The sequence below is a fragment of the Streptopelia decaocto genome, assembly GCF_964273445.1.
Source record: "Streptopelia decaocto genome assembly, chromosome: 21".
In the NCBI taxonomy this organism is placed as follows: Eukaryota; Metazoa; Chordata; class Aves; order Columbiformes; family Columbidae; genus Streptopelia; species Streptopelia decaocto.
This window is the reverse complement of record NC_138676.1, coordinates 6,452,955-6,479,213: the sequence shown is the minus strand read 5'-3', so window position 1 is coordinate 6,479,213 and position 26,259 is coordinate 6,452,955. Positions and strand designations below refer to the sequence as shown.

The following is a 26,259-nucleotide window of genomic DNA, read 5'->3' as shown; positions in this document are numbered from 1 at the left end:
GGCAGCATCCCAGGAGCTGGGACAGCAGGACGATGTCACAGTGAGGCCACTCTCCACCATCTTGGAAAGCTCATGGAGACTGGGGGGACTCCCTGACCACTGGCAGCTCTCACACAGTGTGTGCACTTTTCAAAATGGCCAATGGGTGAGCAGGGGAACTAAGGGCTGTGCCCCAGAGCATGTCCACTGGGACCCCATATCTGGGTGTCTGGAAGAAAAGGTGACGGGGTTTACCCAGGGCAGGTTATGCCTGTCCATCCTCTTTGCTTTCTGTGAGGAAAGGACAGGGTTGTGGACGTGGGCAGAGCAGTGGTGGTCTGCTACCTGGAAGTCAGCAAGTCAGCATCATCTCCACAACACTCTTGTGCCCAAGGCAGTAAATTCTGGTCTGTGTCAGTGTGTAAGTAGATGGGTGAAAACCAATCTGGATGGTTGGGCTTGGAAAGGTGCTGTAGAAAGGGAGAAACTTCCCAGTCATGAGGACAGTCCAGCACTGGAAGCTGTTTCCCAGGAGTGCGCACCCACTCTGTCCCAGAAAGTGACAAAGATGTGTTTGGGTAAAGCCCTGAGTAATCTGGTCTGACCCTGCTGTGAGCAGGAGGTTGGTCAAGACACCTCCTGAGCTCCCTTTGAGCCTTAATGACACTATTCTTCCTTCCCCTTCACATTTTCAATTTAGGGAGAGCTCTCAGGTTCTCCCTGACCACAGGAATAATTTACATGAGGTGCAGGGCTGCTTCTTTCAAGACACAACTGCTGAGGTGTGGTAGATGTTTTGAAAAGCAAGAATGATAGTTAGGAATATTAGGACATGTTAGGAATGTTAGGACAGTTTTTCCACACAACAGCACCCTCTGAGGGAACCTGGAGGTGATGGAACTGAAATGGTTTCAACCCAAATTATAGAATCATAGCACCATAGAATCATTAAGGCTGGAAAAGACCCTTAAGAACATGGAGTCAAACCATAAATCTAACACTCCCAAGTCCACCGCTAAACCATGTCCCAAAGCACCACATCTCCACGTCTTTTAAGCACCTCCTGCAATGGAAGCTCCAATCCTGAGCTGGCAGGACACCATTGGCTGCAGTTGGACATAAGATACTGGTCATGGCTGTGAGTTCTGCCCTCGCTGGCAGAATGTCTCACACCCTCACTGAGGAGGGCAGGGGGCTGGGAGATGGGAGCACGTTTCAGTTTCCAGATCCCAGCACAGAGCCCAAACCATCCTGCCCTTGGACCCTGGCATCCCATTTCCTGAGATGCAAAGCTGGTGGCCTTCTGTGGATAATCATGTTAAAAGGCATGAAAAGTCCTTCAAATGTTTGTGTAATTTGTATAGGAATGTCGGTTTTATATGCTTACATTTAAATATCTGTGAAACAGTACTCTGCATCTGTGGTCGCCTCTCTGGCAATGACAATTAAATAGGTATTTGCACTATAAGGTTTCATACCCCAGCCACAAGCACACATCTAAGTGGTTCAGATGATGGGTGTTGTGGCAAACGTCACCCTTTGTGTCCCCAGGTGATGGACACTGCTCATGTGCCTCTGCAGAGAGGGCCAGGAGCTGGATCCTCTTATTGGGACAGACTCCTTCCAGGAGAGACACAGACAGAGGGGGAACTCATCAGGGCTTTACGGCATTTCACTCGGCATCAGTTTTGACATATTGGGTGCTGTCCTGTGACTGCCCTTTCTGCACAAATGATCATAAAAAGACAACCATTTAGTAAGACATGGTCATAAAGGGCTGTTATGGACAAGAAAGCTCACCATGAACTCTGGAGAGAGCAAGGAAGTTCATAATAAGCACCAGGAAGAACCAAGAAGCTCGAGGCCTCTTCTAAAGAGCAGGAGGCCTGAGCAGCCATGATTGGCCATTGTAGGTGTGGGAGAGGGTCAGGGCATGTCAGGGAGAAGCAATGAGATGGCTGATGGCTTTAGTGAACCCTTCCAGCCATGTCTGAGCCCAGAAATGGAAAGCAGTTGATGTCTGCAGGTGGAGGAGGAACAGGAGAAAGATTTTCCTGGGAATATGGAAGGAAGAAAGGCCTCTCTGGGCTAATCATGTATGGCAGTGCCATTTGCATGCTGTGGGCATGGCTGTGTCTGGGAGATGGGGAACGGCTGCTGCTGGGGTGGCTGTGCTCAGTCATGGCCCATGAGCTGACCCTGCTCTGCTCCTCTCTTACACTGCCCACACTTGGATGGTCCTCAGGAACCATCCATGAGCTGGTGGATCCATGAACCTCCTGGTGTGATGGGTATGGATCCAAATAGGGGATTCAAGCAAGTGTGGGACTGGGACATTGAGGTGATTGGTGAACATTGCCAGGTGTATGCAAGAAGCTGGATGAGTTGTGAGGAATTCACAGGCATTTCCAACTCTGCAGAAAAACAGAGCCTTACATTAAAGCAAGATGAGTTGGCATGAAACTCGCCATCAAAGCACAAAACACTCGCACTGACCACAGGAAAAGCCTTGAAAATCAGTTCAGAAAAATCTACTAGGTCCCAGGGGTCAGGGCTCAGCCATTCTGGTGATGAACAAGCATCAAGGGCTGACATGGCATCAGAGCCACCTCCACATGGCCCTCACCACCTGGAACCAGTGTCTCCAAGTCTTTCCTTCACCAGCCTCCAGGGACAGGGACCTGCACTGGTTGTTTCCTTCACAGCTGTGTCATTGATGGCCCGTCATGGGTCCAAACACCCTCAGAAACTTGGGGTTTGGTTATGCCTTTCACTTCATTAGAGATTGGTTCATTCTTTCAGCAGCTGCAGTTCAGGATCATGGCAGCAGAGGGCTCATTAACATCAAAAATGCTCTACAAGACAAGGTTCTGTGCATCATTATCCTAGAGGCTTCAAGTCTGGTGTGGATGATTAGGGGGATTTCAGGAACAGCCAAACAGAGAGCATTTCCATAACAAATAGCAATAAAGCCAAATTTCTTCTATTTCCTTCCCTGCTCACCCTTCCCTCCCTTTCCAGAACAGGTGGCATCAGCAGCCTCCAGTTCATATTGGTGTGGAATGTCTCCTAGGAAAGACTGAATATGTCAGAAAAGTGGGTACCTAAATCACCATATGAGCGAGGAGGAAGGCCAGGACACCTCAAGAGGAGTCACACTCCTCTGGACCAAGAGGTGGGTGTTCCTGGCAATCTCAGGTGCCACAGCACAGCGATACTTGTGTTCAGGAGCTGGTCAAGTGACCCATCTCCTGGTCTGTAATGGTGCCTGAGTTTGCTCAGGTCACCCCTGACTTGAGCCCCATCCACTGCTGGGTGTTCTCCAGACTCCTGCCTTCTGGAACAGAGGCCCAGGAGACCTTGCAGGTGAAGATGGAGGCAAAGAAGCCATGAAGAACCTCAGTCCTGCCTGATTCTACTCTTCTCAAGTCCAGCAGCAGGCCCACGTTCACCCTGTCTATTCTCTTACTGCAAGTGAAGCTCTGTCAGCTCATCTTGCTGCCCTTCCCGTGCAGGTATCAAGTCCAGGGCAGCTTTGTAACCATCCCCACATCCATGGACAAGGTTTCTAAATTCCTCCTTTGCAGCTTCCCCTGTTCCCACCTCCTGTGTGCTGCCTTTTTGCCCTGCAGCTCCAACAGTTCAGAGGAGCAGCCTAAAAAGATAAATGCTTCTGTTCATGGGTACTTCGAGAGATCATTCCTGTGCTTGGAGCAGGATGTCCTGTAAGGATTATCAGATTTCCTGAGCTCCTTCACCCTTAAGATCTACTTCCATGTCACCACTTTGCCCACCATCCCCCAGTATGTCCAAGTCTTCTCCTCTGGAGCCCACCAGCCTGTGCTGTGCTGCTGGCCTTCCTCCCTCCCCTCTGGTGCCTGGGACCCCTCTGTGTCCTGGTCATGACAGCCAAGGTGGACACTGATGTTCACATCCCTTACCAGCTCTTTCTTGTTTCCCAGTTCCAGATTCAGGTGAGCATCACCCTTGTGGGCCCACCAGGCAGCCACATTAAGAAGTTGTCCCAAGATCTTCTAGAATGTTGGCACCTACAGCTTTGACTGGCCAATGAATGTCAGGGCAATTACAGTTCCCCATATGAACCTGCTCATTGACTGCAGAATTCCTCAGGTTCTGACAGAAGGTCTTTTCCATTTCTTCTCCATGATCAATTATTTTGTAACACCAAACATGTTGTCACCCTGCACTTCGTTTACATGGCAAAGTCTTGGAACTGGGGGTGAGTGCAGCTGTGCTGCAGTTGTCACCGCTCTGAGAAGACAACAGGAATTTGTCTGATGTCAGTCAGAGCTGATTTCAGCTGCTCCAAGATGGACCCACTCCTTGCCAAATCTGAGCCATTCAGACATGCTGGCAGCACCTCTGGGATATTGTATTTGAGAAAGGGTAAAAAACGCTGCACAACAGCAGGTGGGAGAGAGGAGGGAGGAAATGGGAGAGAAAAGCACTGCAGACACCAAGGTCATATCCCACAGGACCCAAGCAGGTCCCTCAGCAGCCAAATCCTGCTCTCCTGAAATCCTGCTCTTGGCCTTGTGCTCATCTCCCAGGAGCCTCAGCTCCACTTTCCCATCCCTGACTGTTCCATCCTGACCAACTCTTTCTGGTTTGTAAGTGTGAAGTCCCACAGGGCACCTCACCCACTGACTCCTCAGTCACCCGTGTCAGGAAGATGTCGTCAATGAGCTCCAAACCCTCCTGGATGGCTGGTTCCCTGCAGATATTGGGATATCTCAGGTCTGCCATGAGGACACGGCCCTGGAAACATGAGGCTTCTTTCATTTGTCTGGAGGAGGCCTCATCTAATTCCAATTTCTCATCAGTGAGTCAGTAGCTGATGTCCACTCACCACAACATTGCCCATGTTGTTCTTCCCTCTCATGCTGACTCCTCAATGTTCAGCTGACATTGTCTGTCCCCAGGCAGAGCTCCACACATTCCTGCTGCTCTACCATATGAATGGAAACTTCCCCTCAAAGTGCAGACATCTGGCGTGATGAGTACTGGACGCCCAAGACTCCACAGTTTCTCCAGGAGACGGTATTTGTAGTGCCCTGTAACTCCTTATCCTGTTATCTTGGGAGAGAAACCCTAAGCAGGATAAGGCATCTGCATGGAAACATTAACAGCTGAGTGAATGGAGCTTCTGTACAGGGAGAGGAAATCACGTTGAGGAAATGTGGCATTCACCCATGAGAAAGATATGAAGTTTGATTAGGAGAAGTGACCAGTTCTTTATCAAGGCAGGACAATAACCCCATCCATCAGGACAGAGCAGGACCTGACACACCGAGCAGTGACCCTGAGGAGAAGGGCCTGGGCACTCCAAGGTCCCCACAGCAGCCCGTGGTGCACGCTCACCATGAACAAGGCAGCTGCACACGGGGCTGCATGAGGAGGAGCGTGGGGACCCAGACACCTGCAGTTCTCATCCCAGTCGGTTCAGCACTGGTGTGACCCACACACACGGGTGTGTGCCAGTGTGCGGCTTCCCAGTTTGGAGCAGCAGGGAGGAACTGGAGAGTGCAGGGCTGTGCCAAGGCAGGTTCAGCACCTTGTGCACATGGTGTGGGGTGCTGAGGGACCTGGGCTGCTTTGGCCCAGCAGCGCTGGGGAGGCTGCAGCAGTGCAGGAGTAGGCTGAGAGTGCTTGAAGGGTGGTTTCAGAGATGGTGGAGGTTTTCTCCATAGTGGGAAAGCACATGAGAAATAAATAATGGCCCAAAGTGCAGCTGGGGAGGTCCAGGCTGGACATGAGCAGAAAGGAATGTGATGGAAGGGCAGTGCTGTGGTGGAGCAGGTAAGCAGAGGGAGTCTGCATCAGCCCAAGGCTTTGTGCTTCAAGGAGCAGCTGGGGAGGATGGAGAGAGCTCAGCAAAGGAAGGAAGATGCTCAGACAGGAGCAAGGTGGGGCAGCAGGGGAATGTCTCCAGCCTGCAGGGACAGAGGTGCAGGGGATGCCACAGCACAGGACAGGCTGTCGTGGGGATGATCAAGGGATGTAAAGAGGCTGAAAGCCCCACCAGACATGAGCTCCTTCTCACCTTGGCTATGCCTGTTGTCTGCACCTCTGATGCCTGTGAAGAGACACCTTGTCCTTCCAGCACAGGGGCCTCATGGCCTCCTTGTCCCCAGCCAGGAACCTGGGAGGTGTGGGACCATAGTCCTGCCCTTGGCCTTGCACAGCCCCGCATCACACTGTCCCAGGAAGGGCCCTGGGAAACGTTGGAGGGACAGGATCTGCCTTCCCAGGGCTGGGGGTCAGGGCTTGGCCTTTTGGTTAAAGAAACACAACCAGGTTTACTCAGCATCAGAGCCATCTTTACTGGGCTTTTCCTGACCTCGAGTTTTCTTCTCTAACCAAACCTGCATATTTTTTCTCAGTAGGTTCCCTCAGTGGGACCCATTAACATTACAAGAAACTTTGGAGTTTGATTCTGACTTTGACTTCTTGAGAGGTTTCATCAGGAATCTGACAGGATCTGTCAGGTCTCTCTCACAGTATTTCTCATGTAGAGGACAAGAACATGGTCCAGACCAGTGCTTCCCTGCTGCACTGTCAGAGGGACAGGGCATGATGGCAGCTTCTGCTGAGGGTGATTGCAGATGAGCACCCAGGGGTGCCCAGGGCTGTCCTGCAGAGCAGGGTCCCTGCACCCCAGGGCTGTGCCGGGCAGGGACTCTGCCGCCTGCCAGGGTCAGCGCTCAGCCTGCCCGGGAGATCCCATGGCAGCAGCTGTGGGGGGAAGGAGCGACCCCCGGCAGGGCAGGCAGGGAGCTTGTGGGTTGAAGGGGCTGTGTGGGTCAGGGCTGCTCAGAGCTCCAGATCCCCCCACAGACATGGCAGAGGGGCCTTCTGAACAACAACACTGAGGCAGCAACAGCTGCAAGGGAAACAGTCTGTGCTTTCAGTTTTCCACTCTTGCTCGTCTGGGTGTGCAGTAGATTTGGGGATTTATTTCTCTCTTTGGAGAAGACACTGAGACCCCAGTTCTCATTAGGACCTGTCTGAGCTGCTCCTGAGCCCCTGCACACACAGAGCTGCCCCTGGGCAGTGCCAGGAGGTGTGAGCAGGACAGAGCTGAGCACACAGCGGGTGGGACGGGGTCTGTGACACTGACAGGGAGCAGACCAGGGACAGACACACAGCTGCAGGCAGCACAGACATGGGCAGAGAGAGGGAGCTACAACCTGAAATGCTGGGGAGGGGATTCAGGCTCCCCTGCCATTCCCGGCAGTGCAGACACATTTCCCAGTGCAACCCCTGGTCTCCCCTCCTCCCCAGCAGACCCTCTGCCCCAAAGCCATGGGGTCCAGGTCACGAGTCTCCACCTCAGCAGCTGGACCTCCAGGTGAAGGGTTCTGGAACGTGGTACTCAAAAAAGGTGCTAAAAGTACTTGCTCTACATTGTCATTATGTGAGTGGCAGCAGCACAGCCGGGTCAGGAGAAGGTTCCACAGCATGCCTGTCTGCCTTTCTGTCCTTGCTTTATTTCTCGGGAACACTGCAGTGTCCTTCCCTGTTTCTCCAGCTGTCCCTGGTGCTCTTGCTCTCTGGGGTTGGGGTGGGGATGTGGGTCAGTTTTTGTTCTGAATCCAGTTCGGTGGATCTTGCCTCAAAGGTCTTTTCATGGAAACCAGATGCCCAAGCTGCATTTTAAACTGTGATTAACAGTTTCTCTCAGTCAGTAGAAAGAGAGAATGAGCTAAAACATCCCTCCATCAGGGTTTTCCATGAGAAACAGCCTGTTTATTTTCCTCAGAGAAGTCTCCCCTAACTTGTCACTGCCTTTTCGTCATTGCACAGGTCCTCATGCCCACAGGCAGCCAATGTCCAACAGCAGCTCCATCACCCAGTTCCTCCTCCTGCCATTCACAGACACACGGGAGCTGCAGCTCTTGCACTTCTGGCTCTTCCTGGGCATCTACCTGGCTGCCCTCCTGGGCAACGGCCTCATCATCAGCACCATAGCCTGGGACCAGCACCTCCACACCCCCATGTACTTCTTCCTGCTCAACCTCGCCCTCCTTGACCTGGGCTCCATCTCCACCATTGTCCCTAAGTCCATGGCCAACTCTTTGTGGGATTCCAGGGTCATTTCCTATGCAGGGTGTGCTGCCCAGGTCTTCTTTGTATTTTTCTTGCTTAGTGCAGAGTATTCTCTCCTCACCATCATGTCATACGACCGCTATGTTGCCATCTGCAAACCCCTGCACTACGGGACCGTCCTGGGCAGCAGAGCTTGTGTCCACACGGCAGCAGCTGCCTGGGCCACTGGGTTTCTCTATTCTCTGCTGCACACGGCCAATACATTTTCACTGCCCCTGTGCAAGGGCAATGCCCTGGGCCAGTTCTTCTGTGAAATCCCCCAGATTCTCAAGCTCTCCTGCTCACAATCCTATCTCAAGGAACTTGGGCTTCTGATGGTCAGTGTCTGTTTAGCATTTGTGTGTTTTGTGTTCATTGTGGTGTCTTATGTGCAGATCTTGAGGGCCGTGCTGAGGATCCCCTCTGAGCAGGGACGGCACAAAGCCTTTTCCACCTGCCTCCCTCACCTGGCCGGGGTCTCCCTGTTCATCAGCACTGCCATGTTTGCCTACCTGAAGCCTCCCTCCATCTCCACCATCGTCCCCAAGTCCATGGCCAATTCCCTCTGGGACACCAGGGCCATCTCCTACACAGGATGTGTTGCGCAGCTATTTTTATTTGTCTTTTCTATTTCGTCCGAGTATTTTTTTCTCATGGTCATGTCGTACGACCGCTACGTTGCCATCTGCAAACCCCTGCACTACGGGACCCTCCTGGGCAGCAGAGCTTGTGTCCACATGGCAGCAGCTGCCTGGGCCACTGGGTTTCTCTATTCTCTGCTGCACACAGCCAATACATTTTCACTGCCCCTGTGCAAGGGCAATGCCCTGGGCCAGTTCTTCTGTGAAATCCCCCAGATCCTCAAGCTCTCCTGCTCAGACGACTTCCTCAAGGAATCTGGGCTTATTGTGGTCAGTGTCTGTTTAGGATTTGGCTGTTTTGTGTTCATTGTGGTGTCTTATGTGCAGATCTTGAGGGCCGTGCTGAGGATCCCCTCTGAGCAGGGACGGCACAAAGCCTTTTCCACCTGCCTCCCTCACCTGGCTGTGGTCTCACTGTTTATCAGCACAGGTTCCTTTGCCTATCTGAAGCCTCCCTCCATTTCCTCCCCATCCCTGGACCTGTTGGTGTCTGTTCTGTACTCAGTGATTCCTCCAGCAGTGAACCCCCTCATCTACAGCATGAGGAACCAGCAGCTCAAGGATGCCCTGAGGAAACTGATGACTGGATGGTTTTCTGAATCAATAAACTCCTCATCTGCTACTGCATAGTTATTTCAATGTGACTACAGACCCAGCCTGTCATCTGGATTGTCTGTTGTTGTTTGTAGTGTTTTTATTTTGATAATGTTGTCGTCCACTTTACTAATTATCTGTCTGCTTTTCTTTTATAGCCACTGGTTGTTTAAATGAGGAGCTGTGCTCTCCTTGTCTTTAAACAAAATAAAGGGCTCTTTAGTGACTTGTTTTTCACTATATCCTTCTTGCAAAGCCTTTTTAGAGCTGAGGGATGGTTCCCGTGATGGGTGGAAGGGATAACAGCTCTGGCATGGCAGCACCGCCAGGGAGCAGCAGCGCTTGTTCTTCCAGAGCTGTTCTGGTTCCACTCCACACTCTCCTTCTCATCCCTGGTGTTGGTGCAAGGCCTGAGTGCTCTGGCAGCTTGGTCACCGTCCTGCTGTGTGTCAGTCCTGTGGGCGCAGGCAGGGACAGGCAATGGGCACTGCTGTGACAGAGCTGGCCTCACAACAGCCTTTCCAGACAGAAAGGTGATCTCCTCAGGGCAGTGCTTGATGGTTTATATCTTCTTGCAAAGTTTCTCTCAAGCTTATTCCTACAGAAGTGGCCACAGATGAAACATCAGTGTACAGCTGAACAGTGTGTGTGTGTGCCGGGCTGGCACACAGCAGTGTCCTCTCACAGCCAGGCTCCTGCCAGAGACCTGCAGGACCAGCAGAGCAGGGGCTGGGCTGTGCCCCTGTGCACTGGACACCCCATGGAAGGAGCCTCAGGTCAATCATCATGGACTGGCCCCTCAAAAACACCATTTCCAGCACTGGCCTCTCACCCTAGCTCAGGGGTCTTTGTCCCTCCATGGAATTTTACCAAATGAGTAGGTGAGAGGTTCATGTTTGCTTTGTACAGATGAGATTTGAGCATGCACATCATATACGTGAGTTGACATGAACGCAAGACAGCACAAACACCATCAGCTATTCCTTGGGGTTCCTTGAAGGCCATTGAGACAGAGAGTTTATTGAGGTCACATCATGTTGGGACTAATATCCCATAGGAAACCACCAGAAAGCAGCTCTGGGATGTGCTTCCTTGAACCAATGTCCACTCCTAATGATGAGGTGAGTGCAGAACATGACAACACACCATGGGGCTGAGGTGCCTCCCATCCTTTTGGAATCGGAAGAGGAGGCCAGAGGGACACTGTGACTCCTGCCTCTGTGCATAAAAGGGAAATTGTCTATCCCTGAATATCTCAATGTGTTTTAAGAGTTCATGAGGCCAGCTCAGATGTGGACACCTGACAGAACCCTCGATATTTCTGTATGTTACTCCAGGGACAAACCCCAGTGGCCCAGTGAGATTCATCTCAGCTGCCTTGGACAGGCTCATTGCAAGTGTCCCTGTTTGCTCCATCACCTTTGCCATCTCCATCACATGCTGTTCTACACAGTTCTACACCTGCCCCTCTTTCCCTGTGGGAAATTTGGATTGTGGTCTCAGAAGTGCCAGAGTGATCAGGGAGGTTCAGAGGTCCCTCAGAAAGGCAGACATCAAACCCATCTTCAGGAATGGCAGGTAGGAGAACTGGGAGAATGACAGGATGCTCAGCCTACGTCTGTCCCCAGGAGGGTGACGGGCCACATTCTCCTGCAGGCATCTCCAGGTGGTTGAAGGACAAGGAAGGAATTGCTGAACCCAAATGGACAGGGGAAAGAAAGGCATGTTGAGTACATGGAGTTTTGCAAGGCCCCAGACATGGTCTCCTGTGGTGCCTTAGAGCAGATTGGTGAGATCTGGGATGCAGATGTGGATGTTGTGATGGGTGGGGAGTTGGCAGCATGACCAAACCCAAACATCATCAGTGGTACAAGGTCCTGTGTTTAGCCAGTTACAAGCGGCATCCCTCAGTGATGAGTACTTGGGCCAACACTGTCGAACGGCTTTATTCTGCCACTTCATTATGTCATGGAGCACATTTTCAGCTCCTTTGTGGAGGATGCAAAGCCAGGCAGAGGCCTAGAACAACATCAGCTGGTGGACCCTGCCTTGAGCAGGAGAGGGAGACAAGATGATGTTCAGGGCTCTCTTCCCACCTGAGTTATTCTATGGTTCAATGAATCTTTACCTTGGAGAAGTGTTTGAAAAAATAATATGTCATCCTTACCAGTTAAAAGAATGAATCCTGTCTGCAATTGCTAACCTAAAATATGTAAATCCTCTCAGTTTTGGTCAGTCTGCTCCCCTAACAAAGATAAAAGTGACATTTAAAACACCCAATCAGAACCTGCAAAGAATACTGTCCTTGCAGCGCAGACACTCTGGAGCCTGCACAATTAGCTGAGTCTTGTTTTAACATCTGTCTCAAGACTGTTACATAAAGTGTCCTTTAGCTGAGCTTTGCTCCTTTTACGCTCATTATAATACTAAAACACACATCCCCAGGATGGGAGCCCCAGGCTCAGCCCGGGACCCTCTCTCAACAAGCATGTGTAGTGGTAAAATGATTATATAACCAATATGCCAATGTGTGAACACTTGGCTCTTTAGGACTGCCGGGAGGGTGTGAATGTAGGAATAAGATTTGTATATAAAAGATGTTCCTTCTCTATCTGTTGTGCTGGTTTCATTCCAGCATCCAGACTTGCACAACACTGGAATAAACAAGATCTCATCTCTGGGTGTGGGATTGGCTTTGCACTTCAGGTAGCGAATTCACCATGAGCAACCAGGAAGAAGGAAAACAATAAGAAATAAAAGAGGTAGGAGAGGACATAGAAAAGGTTTCAACATTTCACATTCCTGTCAAGAATGCTTCTCCTCTCAGATCTTTAGCAGGAAATAGATTTCATCAGCTTGATAAAACAAACACAGTTTTACCTAGTCAGGTCGCGGCCCATAATGAGTGGGATGGATGGGATTATGGTGTCAGTTGAGTCTCCAAAACTCATAATTGAGTGGAAAGACTTTGGCTGTGCAGGGGACAGTGGGGTCAGTTCTGTGTCTGGAGGTGACAGCCCAGCAGCAGGGACATGGCTGGGAAAGAACCTCTGCCTAAGTGCCCACAGGTCTTACCCAGGAAGAGAGACGGGTTGTCGTGTCCATCCCACCTGAGAACATGACGGGACATGGGCAGGGACATGGTCGTGTCTGTCAGAGAAGCTGAAAGGCCAGCAGCACTCATGGGATTCAGAAGATCATGGCGAGGTGACTTCTCTCTGGTGAGGTGAAAGACCACAAGAAGCCTAACGGGTTGGGTTCCCTGCATGAAGGGCAGTTTATGAGATGGTCAAACTTTTCTTAATAGTGGGAAGAAGCAGGAAAGAGAAAAAAGAAGTCTACTTGGAAGGTGAGGAATGGATATGAGGAGGAAGAAATGTCACTGGATGGGCAGTGCTGTGGTGCAAGAGGTCACCCAGAGGGAGCTGGATCAGCCCATGGTTTGTCTTCCAAAGAGCAGCCAGTGAGGGTGTAGACACACCAGTGAAGGTGCAGAGATGCTGGGGTGAGAGCAGGTGGGGAAGCGAGATGGGTGTCTGCAGCCTGCAGGGAAAGAGGGGCAGGGGTAGCACCGTGTAGAACAGCCTGTGGTGGAGATGGCAAAGGGCGCTGTAAGGCTGGAAGGGACCCACAGAACCCAGGTCTGTGTCCCCTTGGCCATGGCAGTTGTCTCTGCCACTGAGGCCCAGGAGAAGACATGTTGTCCTCATGGCACTGGGGCCTCGGTGCCTCCTTGCAGCCCCATGGGGAAGCTGGAAGTTGTTGTCCCAGTGTTGTCCTTCCCTGGGCCTTGCACACCCACATCCCACGGTCCCAGCAAGAGCCCTGAGCCTTGTGTGAGGGACAGGATCCCCTTCCCATTGCCTGGAGGTCATGGCTCCTCCTTTCTTCTTCAGAAACCAAACCAAGCAAACTCCCCCTGGGAGTTACATCACTTTTCTTTACATCAGATTCTTCACTGAAGTTTGCGCCTGGTTGTTACAGCTTTTCTGCAGTTGGCAAGTGTGATGCCCATCTACAGGAATGGCCAAAAGGAGGATCTGGGGAACTACTGTCAGTCTAACTTCTGTGCTGGTCAAGGTCATGGAGCAGATGATCTTGAGTAACATCACATTGCACTTACAAGAGAACCATGTGATCGGGCTCAGTTAACATGAGTTTATGAAAGACAGGTGTTTTTTAACCAACCTGATCTCCTTCTATGGCAAGGTGACCCCCCTAGCAGATGAGGGAAAAGCTGTGGATGTTGTGCACTTAGACTGCAGTAAAGCCTTTGACACCGTATCCCACAGCATCTCCTGGAGAAGCTGCAGCTCATGGCCTGGATTGTGTATCTGTGATGGATCAAGAACTGGCTGGAGGGATGGGCCCAAAGGGTTATGGTGAATGGAGCCAAATCCAGTTGGTGGCCGGTCATGAGTGGTGTTGCCAGGACTCAGTATCAGGGCCAATTCTGTTTAATCTCTATCAATGATCTGGGTGAGGTGATCGAGGGCACCCTTAGTAAGTTTGCAGATGACACCAAGTTGGGTGGGAGTGTTGATCTGCTTGAGGGTGGGACGGCCATGCAGAGGGATCTGGAGCTGCTGGATCATTTGGCTGAGGCCAATTGTCTGAGGTTTAACCAGAACAAGTGCCAGGTCCTGCACTTATGTCACAACAGCCCCAGGCAACACTACAGGCTCAGGGAAGAGTGGCTGGAAAATTTTCTGGTGGAGAAGGATATGGGCATATTGATCAACAGCAGCTGAACCAGAGCCAGCGTGTGCCCAGGTGGCCAAATAGGCCACCAATAGTATCCTGGCTTGTATCAGGAGTAGTGTGGCCGGCGGGACTAGAGAAGTGATTGTGCCACTGTACTTGGAACTGGTGTGGCTGCACCTTGAATCTGATCCTTACCATAAGGACATTGAGGCACTAGAGAGAGTGCAGAGGAGGTGACGAAGCTGCTGAGGGGCTGGAGCACAAGTGTGATGAGGAGTGGTTGAGGGAACTGGTGGGTTCAGTCTGGAGAAGAGGAGGCTGAGGGGAGACCTTATCACTGTCCACAACTGCCCGAAAGGAGGTTGGAACACTGAGGGTGTTGGTCTCTTCTCATGACTAGCAAGTGATAGGACAAGAGGAAATGGCCTCGAGTTGTGCCAGGGAAGTAAACCTTCCCTGGATTGGATATTAGGAAAAAATTCTTCCTGGAAAGGGTTGTCAGGCATTGGATTAGGCTGCCCAGGGCAGTGGTGGAGTCACCATCCCAGCAGGGGTTTAAAAGGAGTTTAGACGAGGTTCTTAAGGAAGATGGTTTAGAGCTCGAGTCAGATTATGGTTCAACTCGATGATCCTGAGTGTCTCTTTCACCTGAAACGATACTATGATTGTGTGATATCAACTGCATAATTCTTCTATTACTTCTACTCAGTGCTCTTCACATATCTGCCTCTTTACCTACAGTCCTGAAAGTTTTCTAATTAAGCACACAAGTCTTGAATACCAGATGTAAATGATGGAAGCGACATGGCTCTATCAGTCTGGGCTGATACCTGCCAGTGCCAGGCAAACACCTCAGGTACATGGGGCCTCTCAAGGTTTGCACTGGATGCTTATAGTGAGACCATGGAGCTCAGCCCAAAAACCTGAGAACGCCCCTCAAAACTGAAAACCAAACCAACCCAACAACAAAAAGAACAGAAATCCCCACGCTCTATTTTTTTATCAGATGAAATAATTCAATATTTCTAATAAAATGTCTGTGGAATTTCTATCCTGCCAAAATATGAATTTTCAGAATGTGTGTGGACTGTGGTAGATGAAACATTGGCCTTTCCCTGTGCTTGCAGTGCCAGAACTCTGTCTATCACTACGTGTATTTAATCCCCTGGACATCCAGGAATTTCCACCTGTCCTTACCCAGCTCACCGTGTCTGAACTCATCTCTTCAGAAGCCTGGCTGGACATTTGCACTTTCCATCGCTCCCCAGAGGTTCTTCACCTCTCACTCTTGGCTCATTCAGAGCCTCTCAGCTCTCACTCTGCTTTGAGCTTCAGGCAGGTAAAGTCTTTCAGCAGTTGCTCTCGTACTCCCTATAGGCAACTCTTGAGTTATGGCAACGGACCTCGCTGGAAACTACTTAATTTAACCACAGAACTGAGAAACAGCATTAAGTTCTACTGTGTTTTGGTTTTTTTTTTTTTCCTTTTTTGTTTCCTCTAATTAAAAATTCCACGGTGCCTGTTTACATCCAGTTCTCTAAGGAAACATGAAGCAATTCCTGCGAAGAAGCTGTAACAATCAGTGCAAACTTCAGTGCAGAATCTGATGTAAAGAAATGTGCTGTAAATCCCAGGGGCCAATGAGCAGAACAGGGAGTTTGGGGAGCTGGTTATAGATTTCCTGCTAACAGTCTGAGTAGAGAAACATTCTTCACAGAACTGCTCTGTTTATTTGACACCTTTTAGGTCTCCTCCTCTGCCTGTATTTTTTATTTTCTTGTTCCTCCACCTCTTCCTTCTTCCAAAACCTTTCCAAGGGAAAGATTCCTGGAATCACAGAGCAACTCAGGTTTGAACATCATCTTGTCTCCCTGTCCTGCTCAGGGCAGGGTGACCCAGGTGAGGTTGTCCAAGGCCTCTGCCCAGCTTTGCACCATCCACTAAGGAGCTGAAGGTTCACTGTGTCACATCATACAGGGGAGAATAGAGACGTTCAACAGTGTTGGCCCAAGTGCTGGTCCCTGAGGGATTCCACTGGTAACTGGCTCTGTGGGCACTTTGTACCACTGGTGACATTTGGGCTCCACGGGGGACTATAAATGCTATATAAAATGCTATATAAAAAGGTGTGCTCATGCTTTTGTGACACTAGTGTATTGGAAAATTAAAATGTCATGAGTTTGCCTGTTTAAGAGTTGGGGTGTTCAGCTGGAGAAGAGAGGCTCCTGGGAGACCTTATTGCAGCCTTTCTGGGCTGAAAAGGGGCCGATAAGAACAATGGGGACAGACTTTTGAGCAGGGGCTGTTGCGACAGGACAAAGGGTGATGGTTTAAACTAGAAGAAGGGAGAGTCAAGGAATGAAATGAGGAAGAGATTTTTTACACTGAGGGTGGTAAAACACTCAGGCTTCCCAGAGAGGGGGTGGATGAACCATCCCGGAGACATCCCAGGCCAGGCTGGACAGGGATCTGAGCAACCTGAGCTGCTGAAGATGTCCCTGGTCGCCGAGGGGAGTTGGACCAGACGGGCTGTGAATGTCACTTCCAACTCAAACTACTTTGTGATTCTCGGATTCAGTGACAGGAAAGACTGGATGCATGGATGCTGATAACCAGAAAAGGTCTTGTCTGGCTTGTGCGAGCCAGGCCGGCAGCTTCACCCAGCAGCTCTCCCCACCCGAGTGGAGAGCTGACCCACCTGTGTACAACCGACCCTGCCCCTGCCCCACAGTGCCCAGAGGATGCTGCCCAGGGCCCCAGGATGGACATTTGTGGGGGAGTATTGGGACCACTGGGAGGTTTACTGGGAGCACTGGGGGTTTACTGGGACTTCTTGGAGGTTTCCTGGGAACAATGGGGGTTGCTGGGATCACTGGAGAGGATAGTGGTGATTACTATGTACACTAGAAAGATTAGTGGGGGAGTACTGGGAATACTGGGAGGGTTACTGGGAGCATGTGGGGTTGCCTGAGTGTTACTGGGAGTACTAGGTGGTTACTGGGAGCACTGGGAGGGCTACTGGGAACAACGGGGGTTGCTGTGAGCACTGGAGGGGTTAGTGGGGGCCACTGGGTGCTCTGGGGAGGTGTCTGGGAACACTGGGGGTTGCTGGGGAGTTACTGGGAGCACTAGGTAGTTACTGGGAGCACTGGGAAGGTTACTGGGAACAGTAGGTTTATTAGTGGGGGGTTTCTGGGAACACTGGGAGGGTTACTGAGAGCACTGGGGGTTTACTGGGAGTTCTTGCAGGATTACTGGGAACTGGGGTTGCTGGGGCTTTACTGGGAGGGTTATTGGGAGTGTAACTGGGAACATTAGAAGGATTAGTGTGGGGTTATTGGGAACATTGTGGGGGTTACTGGGAACATTCCAGTTGGTGGGGATTTACTGGGAGTACTAGGTGGATGCTGGGAGCACTGGGAGGGTTATTGGGAGCACTGAGGGTTTATTGGGAATTTTTGGAAGATTACTGGGAACAATGGGGGTTGCTGGGAGAACTAGAGGGGTTAGTGGGGGGTTACTGGGAGCACTGGGAGGGGTTACTGGAAACAGTGGGGGTTGCTGAAGGCTCACATGAAAGCACTAGGTGGTTACTGGGATCACTGGGAGGGCTAGCGGGGGACTACTGGGAGCAATGAGGGGGTTGCTGGGGCTCACTGCAAGCACTGGGGGTTGCTGGGAGCACTGGGGTTTACTGAGAGCACTGGGAGGTTTACCGGGAGGATTACTGGAAACAGTAGGAACATTACTGGGGGGTTAATGGGAACACAACATGGTTACTGGGAGCACTGTGGGGGCCTGCTGGGAGAACAAGGACAGTTAGTGAAAGCACTGGGGGTTAACTGGGAGTCCTTGGAGGATTACTGGGAACAATGGAGGCTGCTGGAAGCACTGGAAAGGTTAGTTGGGGGCTACTGAGAGCACTGGAGGGGTTAATGGGAGGGTTACTGGGAGCACTCGAGGGGTTAGTGGGAGGGTTACTGGGAGCACTGGAGGGGTTAGTGGGGGTTACTGGGAGCACTGGAGGGGTTAGTGGGGGTTACTGGGGGCACTGGAGGGGTGAGTGGGAGCATTACTGGGAGCACTGGAGGGGTTAGTGGGAGAGTTACTGGGAGCACTGGAGGGATTATTGGAAGTACTGGAGGGGTTAGTGGGAGCATTACTGAGAGCACTGGAGGGGTCAGTGGGGTTTACTGGGGGCACTGGAGGGGTCAGTGGGGGTTACTGGGGGCACTAGAGGAGTTACTGGGAGCACTGGAGGGGTTACTGGGAGTACTGGAGGGGTCAGTGGGAGGGATATTGGGAGCACTGGAGGGGTCAGTGGGAGGGTTACTGGGAGCACTGGAAGGGTCAGTGGGAGGGTTACTGGGAGCACTGGCAGCATTAGGGTCATACTGCTGTGGGTGTCCATACAACCCACCAGCTCTGGGTGAGGACGTTGCCGAGGCCTCTCCAGCAGCTGAGAGCGGCCTCAGTCACAGGCCCTGCTTGTCCTGGGGTTTGAACTGCCCTGATTTTTCTGGAATGACGACTCAGCCAGATCTTGTGTGGCAGGAGCAGCATAGCAAGCAGAATTGCAACCCTGGATTTCAGCAGGGTAAACTTTGACCTTTTCAGGCAATTGCTGGGGGAAATCCCGCGGGCAAGGCTGCTTGAAGGTAAATCCATAAATCCATGGGTCCGGATGGGATGCACCCGCGGGTGCTGAGGGAGCTGGCTGAGGTCATTGCTGGGCCGCTCTCCATCATCTTTGCTAAGTTGTGGCAAATGGGAGAGGTGCCTGAGGACTGGAGGAAAGCAAATGTCACTGCAGTCTTCAAAAAGGGCAAGAAGGAGGACCCGGGGAACTCTAGACTGGTCAGCCTCACCTCCATCCCTGGGAAAGTGATGGAACAACTTCTCCTTGGTGCTGTCTCAAGGCATATCAGGGATAAGAGAGTCATTAGTGGTAGTCAACATGGCTTCACCAAAGGGAAGTTGTGCTTGACCAACCTCCTTGACTGTTATGAAGACATAATGAGGTGGACAAATGATTACAAAACAGTGGATGTGGTCTACCTTGACTTCAGTAAAGCCTTTGACACAGTCTCCCACAGCATCCTCACAGCTAAACTGGGGAGTGCGGTCTGGACGATCGGGTAGTGAGGTGGACTGTGAACTGGCTGAAGGGAAGAAGCCAGAGAGTCGTGGTTAGTGGAGCAGAGTCCATTTGAGGCCTGAATCTAGTGCAGTGCCTCAGGGGGCAGTGCTGGGGCCGCTGTTATTCAATATATTCATCAGTGACTTGGATGAGGAAACAGAGTGACTGTCAGCAGGTTTGCTGATGACACCAAGCTGGGAGGAGTGGGTGACACTGGAAGCTGTGTTGCCATCAGAGACCTGGACAGGCTGGAGAGTTGGGAGGAGAAAAAAATAATGAAATACAACAAGGGTGAGTGTAGAGTTTTGATCTGGGCAGGAACCACCCCAGGTTGCAGTATAAGTTGGGGAAGGACCTGTTGGAGAGCAGTGTAGGGGAAAGGGACCTGGGGGTCCTGGGCACAGCAGGATGACCATGAGCCAGCACTGGGCCCTTGTGGCCAGGAAGCCAATGGTACCTGGGGTGGATGAGAAGGGGGTGGTCAGTAGGTCAGAGAGGTTCTCCTGCCCCTCTGCTCTGCCCTGGGGAGACCACACCTGGAATATTCTCATACCAATTTATTTTTTATTAGCAAGAATACAATGCTGGCAAGAAGTGTCTCTGTAGAGCAGACACAAGTAACATTACTGATTACTTCAGGTTGTTTGAAAGGTTGTGCCCCTGGAGGCCCAGGGACACCTGGAGGAGCCCAGAGGGGACAGAGAAAGGGACATCATGGGCTGCTCCTGTGCTGCTGAGCTGGGCTGGGCTCCTGGGACACAGGGAGCTCATGGCAGCGGCAGCGCTGCAGAGAGACAGCTCTGCCCAGGAGCAGCTCCTCTGCACACGCAGCAGGGCTGAGGGCTCTGCCTGCAGCACCGAGGGCACAGGAACCAGGCACAGAGAGGGAAACGCAGTCTGGGGTGCAAGGATGCTGAGAGGTCACCGGAAATGAAATCCTCTCAGATATGAAACCTGTGGCTGCAGGGCATTGAACCTGCAGATCATGGTAGGATCTCAGAAAGCTGTCACAGTGCAGAGCCTGCAAGACATGTAAGTACAGCTCTCAGAGGTTCTCTGATTAGAGGGGAGGATGTGCTGCAGAGAAGGGGTTGCCTTCTGCACTGTCAGTGACAAGACGTGAATGCTGCGTTCTCCCCAGGGTGGCTGTGGGGTGTAAATGTCAATGTGCAGGCAGGGGTGCCCAGGGCTGTCCTGCAGAGCAGGGTCCCTGCACCCCAGGGCTGTGCTGGGCAGGGACTCTGCTGCCTGCCAGGGTCAGCGCTCAGCCTGCCTGGGAGAGCCCAGCAACACTGAGGGGAGAAGCTGTTGGGGGAAGGAGCGATCCCCGGTAGGGCAGGGTCCTTCTGCTGCTGGGTTCTCTGTGGGTCGGGGCTGTTCACAGCTCCAGCTTATTCCAGAATATTGACAAGAGGAGGTTTCAAGGAGAAGAAGAAGACAAAGAGTACTACAAAGATAAGGAACCTCCCTGAGTCTGTGTTTTCAGTCTCCTACTCTGGGGAATGGGTGGTGATTAAGGCTGTTCTTAGTTTTAAACAAATACTTGAGACACATGAACTGCAGTAGGTCTTCAAGAGAATCCTGGCATGCCTTGCCTCTCCTCTGCCTATGCAGAACCAACATCACCTTTGCTGGACACCTTACACTTAATCTGACCTGTCCTCTTTTCCAGCCTGCAAACAGGAAAATGCCCCAGGCAGTGCCCTGGGAACAGGCAGGATCTGTAGGGCCAGGGGGAGGGCACAGAGGGTGGGATGGTCTGTGAGCACTGACAGGGAACAGACATGGACAGGGAAACACCTCCCAGGGGAGAATCTCCAGGCAGCAGGGAAATGATCAGAAATGAGAGGAAACCAAACCCGGAATTGTTATGGGAGGGAGAAGAGAGAAAAGTCCCTGTGACCCCCTGCAGTGCAGATCCCTCCTGTGAGCAGCCCCCTGGCCTTCTGTCCCACCCAGCAAAGCCTCTGCCCTCAGGGCCGGGGGCTCCAAGGCATGAAGCAGCTCCTGTGCAGCCAGAGCTCCAGTTCCTCTGCAGAGCACAGGGGCTGAGAGCAGCTGCCCGACAGTGTTGGTGTCTGGGAGGTGGCTGCACAGCTGGGGAAGGGTGACGCTGTCTGAATGCCCAGCTGCCTCTGCCCTGGCCTCTCTCACACCCACCCTCACCGCATTTTCCTTCTTGCTCCCCTGCTCTGGGTCACTGCTGTTGGGATCTTGTTCTTGCTGTCAGGCTCTCTGGGGATGGCAGTTTCAGCTGCAGAGTCACAGCCTGATCTTGTGGGTCCTTTCCTGCAGGTGTGTCCATGGGCACACGTGTCCCAGCTTTGCTCTGACCTGTGGGCTGTGGGCAATGCAGTCTGTGGGGCTGGGCAATGAGCTGTGTGTGACGTGGACTAAACGTTGTGTGCTGAGACCTTAGGAAAGGGTGAGACCTGTGATGGTCTGAGGTGGATCCCTCTGCTCTCAGCAGTGCCTGGTGGCTTTTCAGGGTAACATGGGAGTGTGATCAGCCCCCATCTCAGAAAGGTGCCAGCCCAGGGCAGCTGGAGCAACACAGAGGGACAGAGCAGCTGCCCTCACTCTGCACTGACCCACAGGCTCCCTCTGGTCTCACAGGACTCGCTCTGTTCTCCCTGAGTGCAGCAGAAATGCTGAGGGTTTCTGACACCAAACAACACTCTGCAGTGAATATGGGGGGAGGTGTAAAAAAACCTCGAAATCTTAAACTACCTTCACCATCTCTTTTCCTTATCACTGGGACAGCAAGTGCTGGCAACCCTTCTGTATTAGCAGAACCAAGATTGTCCCCACCATTCCTGTGTCCCCACTTCTGCCCAGCTGGACTGACTTATCGATGGCCCATTGGCAGAGGCCCTGCTCTTGGTTGCACATTTTCCAGCCCCAGGCAGGGCTGCAGCCACAGTGCTGAAGAATATTCTCCTAGAAAATCAAAAGGATGTCTATGTGTGACAGGGGACGGTCCATGGGAGTTCGTTTGATTTTGGTCAGAGAACACTTCCCTGGGTTCACACTGTCTTTTTTTTCTCATGACAGCGCCCCATGTTCAGGAAAAACAAATGTCCAACAGCAGCTCCATCACCCAGTTCCTCCTCCTGCCGTTCACAGACACACGGGAGCTGCAGCTCTTGCACTTCTGGCTCTTCCTGGGCATCTACCTGGCTGCCCTCCTGGGCAACGGCCTCATCATCACCACCATAGCCTGGGACCAGCACCTCCACACCCCCATGTACTTCTTCCTGCTCAACCTCGCCCTCCTCGACCTGGGTGCCATCTCCACCATTGTCCCCAAATCCATGGCCAATTCCCTCTGGGACACCAGGGCCATCTCATACTCGGGATGTGCTGCACAGCTCTTTTTTTTCTTATCCTGTGCTACAGCAGAGTATAGGCTCCTCACCGTCATGTCGTATGACCGCTACGTTGCCATCTGCAAACCCCTGCACTACGGGACCCTCCTGGGCAGCAGAGCTTGTGTCCACATGGCAGCAGCTGCCTGGGCCACTGGGTTTCTCTATTCTCTGCTGCACACGGCCAATACATTTTCACTGCCCCTGTGCAAGGGCAATGCCCTGGGCCAGTTCTTCTGTGAAATCCCCCAGATCCTCAAGCTCTCCTGCTCACACTCCTATCTCAGGGAACTTGGGCTTATTGTGTTTAGTCTGTTAATCGGTTTTGGCTGTTTTGTGTTCATTGTGGTGTCCTATGTGCAGATCTTGAGGGCCGTGCTGAGGATCCCCTCTGAGCAGGGACAGCACAAAGCCTTTTCCACCTGCCTCCCTCACCTGGCTGTGGTCTCTTTGTTTGTCAGCACTGTCATGTTTGCCCACCTGAAGCCCCCCTCCATCTCCTCCCCATGGCTGGACCTGGTGGTGTCTGTTCTGTACTCGGTGGTTCCTCCAGCAGTGAACCCCCTCATCTACAGCATGAGGAACCAGGAGCTCAAGGATGCTCTGTGGAAACTCATATCTTAGTGTTTTCTGAAGCAATAAACTGCTCATCTGCTTCTACAAGAAGTTGTAATGTAACTTGTTAAAGGTCCAGCTTGTCATCTGTATTTGCTGTTCTTGTTGGCATTTTTTATTCTGATAATGTTGTCATCCCCTTTCTAAATCACTTTCTGCTTTTCTTTTTTAACCCCTGGTTGTGTAAATGAGGAGCCATGATCTGTGTGTATTTAAACAAAGTAAAGGGTCCTGTATGACTTGATTTTCACTATATCCTTCCTGCAAGGCCTTTTGGAGTTGCAGGGACAGTTCCTGTCCATGGGAGGAGGGGAAAAGAGTCCATCATGGCAGCACCGCCAGGGAGCAGCAGCTCTTGTTCTTCCAGAGCTGTTCTGGTTCCAGTCCACACTCTCCTTCTCATCCCTGGTGTTGGTGCAAGGCCTGAGTGCTCTGGCAGCTTGGTCACTGTCCTGCTGTGTGTCAGTCCTGTGAGCGCAAGCAGGGACAGGCAATGGGCACTGCTGTGACAGAGCTGGCCTCACAACAGCCTTTCCAGATAGAAAGGTGATCTCCTCAGGGCAGTGCATGATGGTTTATATCTTCTTGCAAAGTTTCAAGCATATTCCTACAAAAGTCACCCACAGATGAAACACCATTGCACAGGTGAACAGTGTGTGTGTGCCGGGCTGGCACACAGCAGTGTCCTCTCACAGCCAGGCTCCTGCCAGAGACCTGCAGGACCAGCAGAGCAGGGGCTGGGCTGTGCCCCTGTGCACTGGACACCCCATGGAAGGAGCCTCAGGTCAATCACCATGGACTGGCCCCTCACAACCACCATTTCCAGCACTGGCTTCTCACCCACAGACGTTGTTCTTCCCTCCACAGATGGACATTGAATGAGTAGTTCAGCAGTCCATGTTTGCTTTATACAGGTGTTGAGGTTTGGACTGCGGGATGGCAACCGTGGCAGATGTGGGTGTTAGCGCCCTCTCCTCCCCCTTCCTTCTTCAGTCCCTTCCTCTCCCCGCTTCCCACTCAGGACAGGCGATTGGGAAAGAAAGAAGGACAGAGAGAAGAGAGTTGGAAAAATTAAAGATGTTTTACTAATGCTACCAATAAAAATAGAGAAAATAATACAAAATATATAAAACCAATCTTGAAAGTCCCAGCAACTGCTCATGCAGATGAGGGACCGGCACCTGAAGTTCTGGACTGGACTCTGCAGCTAACTGGAGCTGGATTCAATCACTAGGCCTCAGTTTTCAGGGAATACTAGCAAGGTCTTCTCCTAATGTTGGCCAGAAGGAAAAGGGGTGAGATCCTCATGATCTCCCACTTTTATATGAAGTATTCACATGAATGGGATGCTATACTCTGTTGGTCAGTTTCTGGTCACCTGTTTTCTCATTGCCTCTCTCACAAGATGTACATCTGTCCTTATCAGTGACCTCTCATTCCATTGCTATGGTTACCAAAACATGTGTCTGACTTTCCAGAAAAATGCAGCTAATATGAAGCTTTAGCTGACAGGCAAATTCACTAAAAGAGAAACTTGTTTTTAACTAAACCAGGACAACAGATGAGAAGTGAGCACATGCATCATGTACGTGAGGTGACATGAACACAAGTGAGCACAAACATCATCACTATTCCTTGCGGTTCCATGAAGGCCTGTGGCACAGACAACATCTTGAGGTCACTTCATGTTGGGAGGAGCATCCCATAGGAAATCACCTGAATGCAGCAGTTGTACTTCCTTGAACTGAGGTCCTTGTGTCCATTCCTCATGACGTGGGACATGGGTGACACACCACAGGGCTGAGGTGTCTCCTGTCCTTTTGGAGTGGCAATAGGAGGCCAGTGCCTCTGTGTAAAAGTGACAGACTCTGTCTCTGAACATCCCTGGGTGCATAAGGCGTCCATGAGGCCAGCTCAGATGTGGACACCTGACAGACACTGACATATCTGTGTGTGACTCCAGGAACAAACCCCACTGCCCAATGGGATTCATCTTGGCTGCCTTAGGATCATTGCAAGTGCTCCAGTCTGCTACCTCACCACTGCCTGTTATTCTGGATTGTGACCTCAGAAGAAACAGGGTAATCAGAGAGGTTCTGCATCTTTGGAAAAGGCAGACATCAAAGCCATGTTCAAGAAAGGCCGGAACAAGTATTGGGAGAATTGCACGTTGTTCAACTTGCCTCTGTCCCTGGGAAGGGGATTGGACACATCCTCCTGTAGAGTGGGATTTCAGCTCTTTTGAGGGTGATGAAAAGGTGGGTTGAGGCCACGAACAACCTCCCCTGGTTCACCAAGCCTTGAGCAGGATAGGGAGACAAGATGAGTGAGACAAGGGCTCTCTTCAGGCAAGGCGAAGAAGTGGGATGGGTGTCTACAGCCTGCAGGGAAAGAGGGGCAGGTGTAGGACTGTGTAGAACACGCTTCAGTCTTGGTCAGGTCCGGGGTGCTAAGGAGGTGAATGGATGGGTGTGGTATTATGAGGTCAGTTGTGTCTCAGGAACTCATAATCCAGTCAGAAATGCATGGCTGTGACGAGCTGTCATGTCCATCCCACCTGAGAATATGACGGGACAGCAGCAGGAACATGGTCGTGTCTGTCAGAGAAGCTGCAAGTCCAGCAGCAGTCATGGGATTTAGAAGATCATGGTGAGGTTACTTGCCTTCTGTCAGGTAAAAGACCACAAGAAGCATAACGGGTTGAGTTCCCTGCTTGAAGAACAATTTTTGAGACGGTTGAGTTTTCCTTAGTAGCAGAAAAAAACAAGAGAGATAAAAAATAACTCACAACGTGCAACTTCAATGATGGAGACTGGATATGAGGATGAAGAAATGTCACGGAAGGGCAGTGCTGTGGGGCAAGAGGTCACCCAGAGGGAGCTGGATCAGCCCATGGTTCATGTTCCAAAGAGCAGCCGGTGAGGGTGCAGACACAGCAGTGAAGGTGCAGAAATGCTGGGGTGAGAGCAGGTGGGGAAGCAAGATGGGTGTCTGCAGCCTGCAGGGAAAGAGGGGCAGGGGTAGCACCGTGTAGAACAGCCTGTGGTGGAGATGGCAAAGGGCGCTGTAAGGCTGGAAGGGACCCACAGAACCCAGGTCTCTGTCCCAT

General features: G+C 51.6%; 2 protein-coding genes across 2 annotated transcripts; both read left to right on the top strand.

Annotated features, from left to right (window-relative positions):
- Window positions 1-7,829: 7,829 nt before the first annotated feature.
- LOC309448663 (olfactory receptor 14J1-like) lies at window positions 7,830-9,359 on the top strand (the record flags this gene model as incomplete). The annotated part of the gene is made up of 2 exons (XM_082070393.1): window positions 7,830-8,590; window positions 9,155-9,359. 2 exons carry the CDS (start codon window positions 7,830-7,832, stop codon window positions 9,357-9,359), a joined length of 966 nt encoding a protein of 321 aa, XP_081926519.1.
- Window positions 9,360-22,244: 12,885 nt separating this feature from the next.
- On the top strand, window positions 22,245-23,159 carry LOC309448789 (olfactory receptor 14J1-like; the record flags this gene model as incomplete). The annotated part of the gene is made up of 1 exon (XM_082070541.1): window positions 22,245-23,159. The coding sequence occupies one exon, from the start codon at window positions 22,245-22,247 to the stop codon at window positions 23,157-23,159; it is 915 nt and encodes a 304-aa protein (XP_081926667.1).
- Window positions 23,160-26,259: the final 3,100 nt, after the last annotated feature.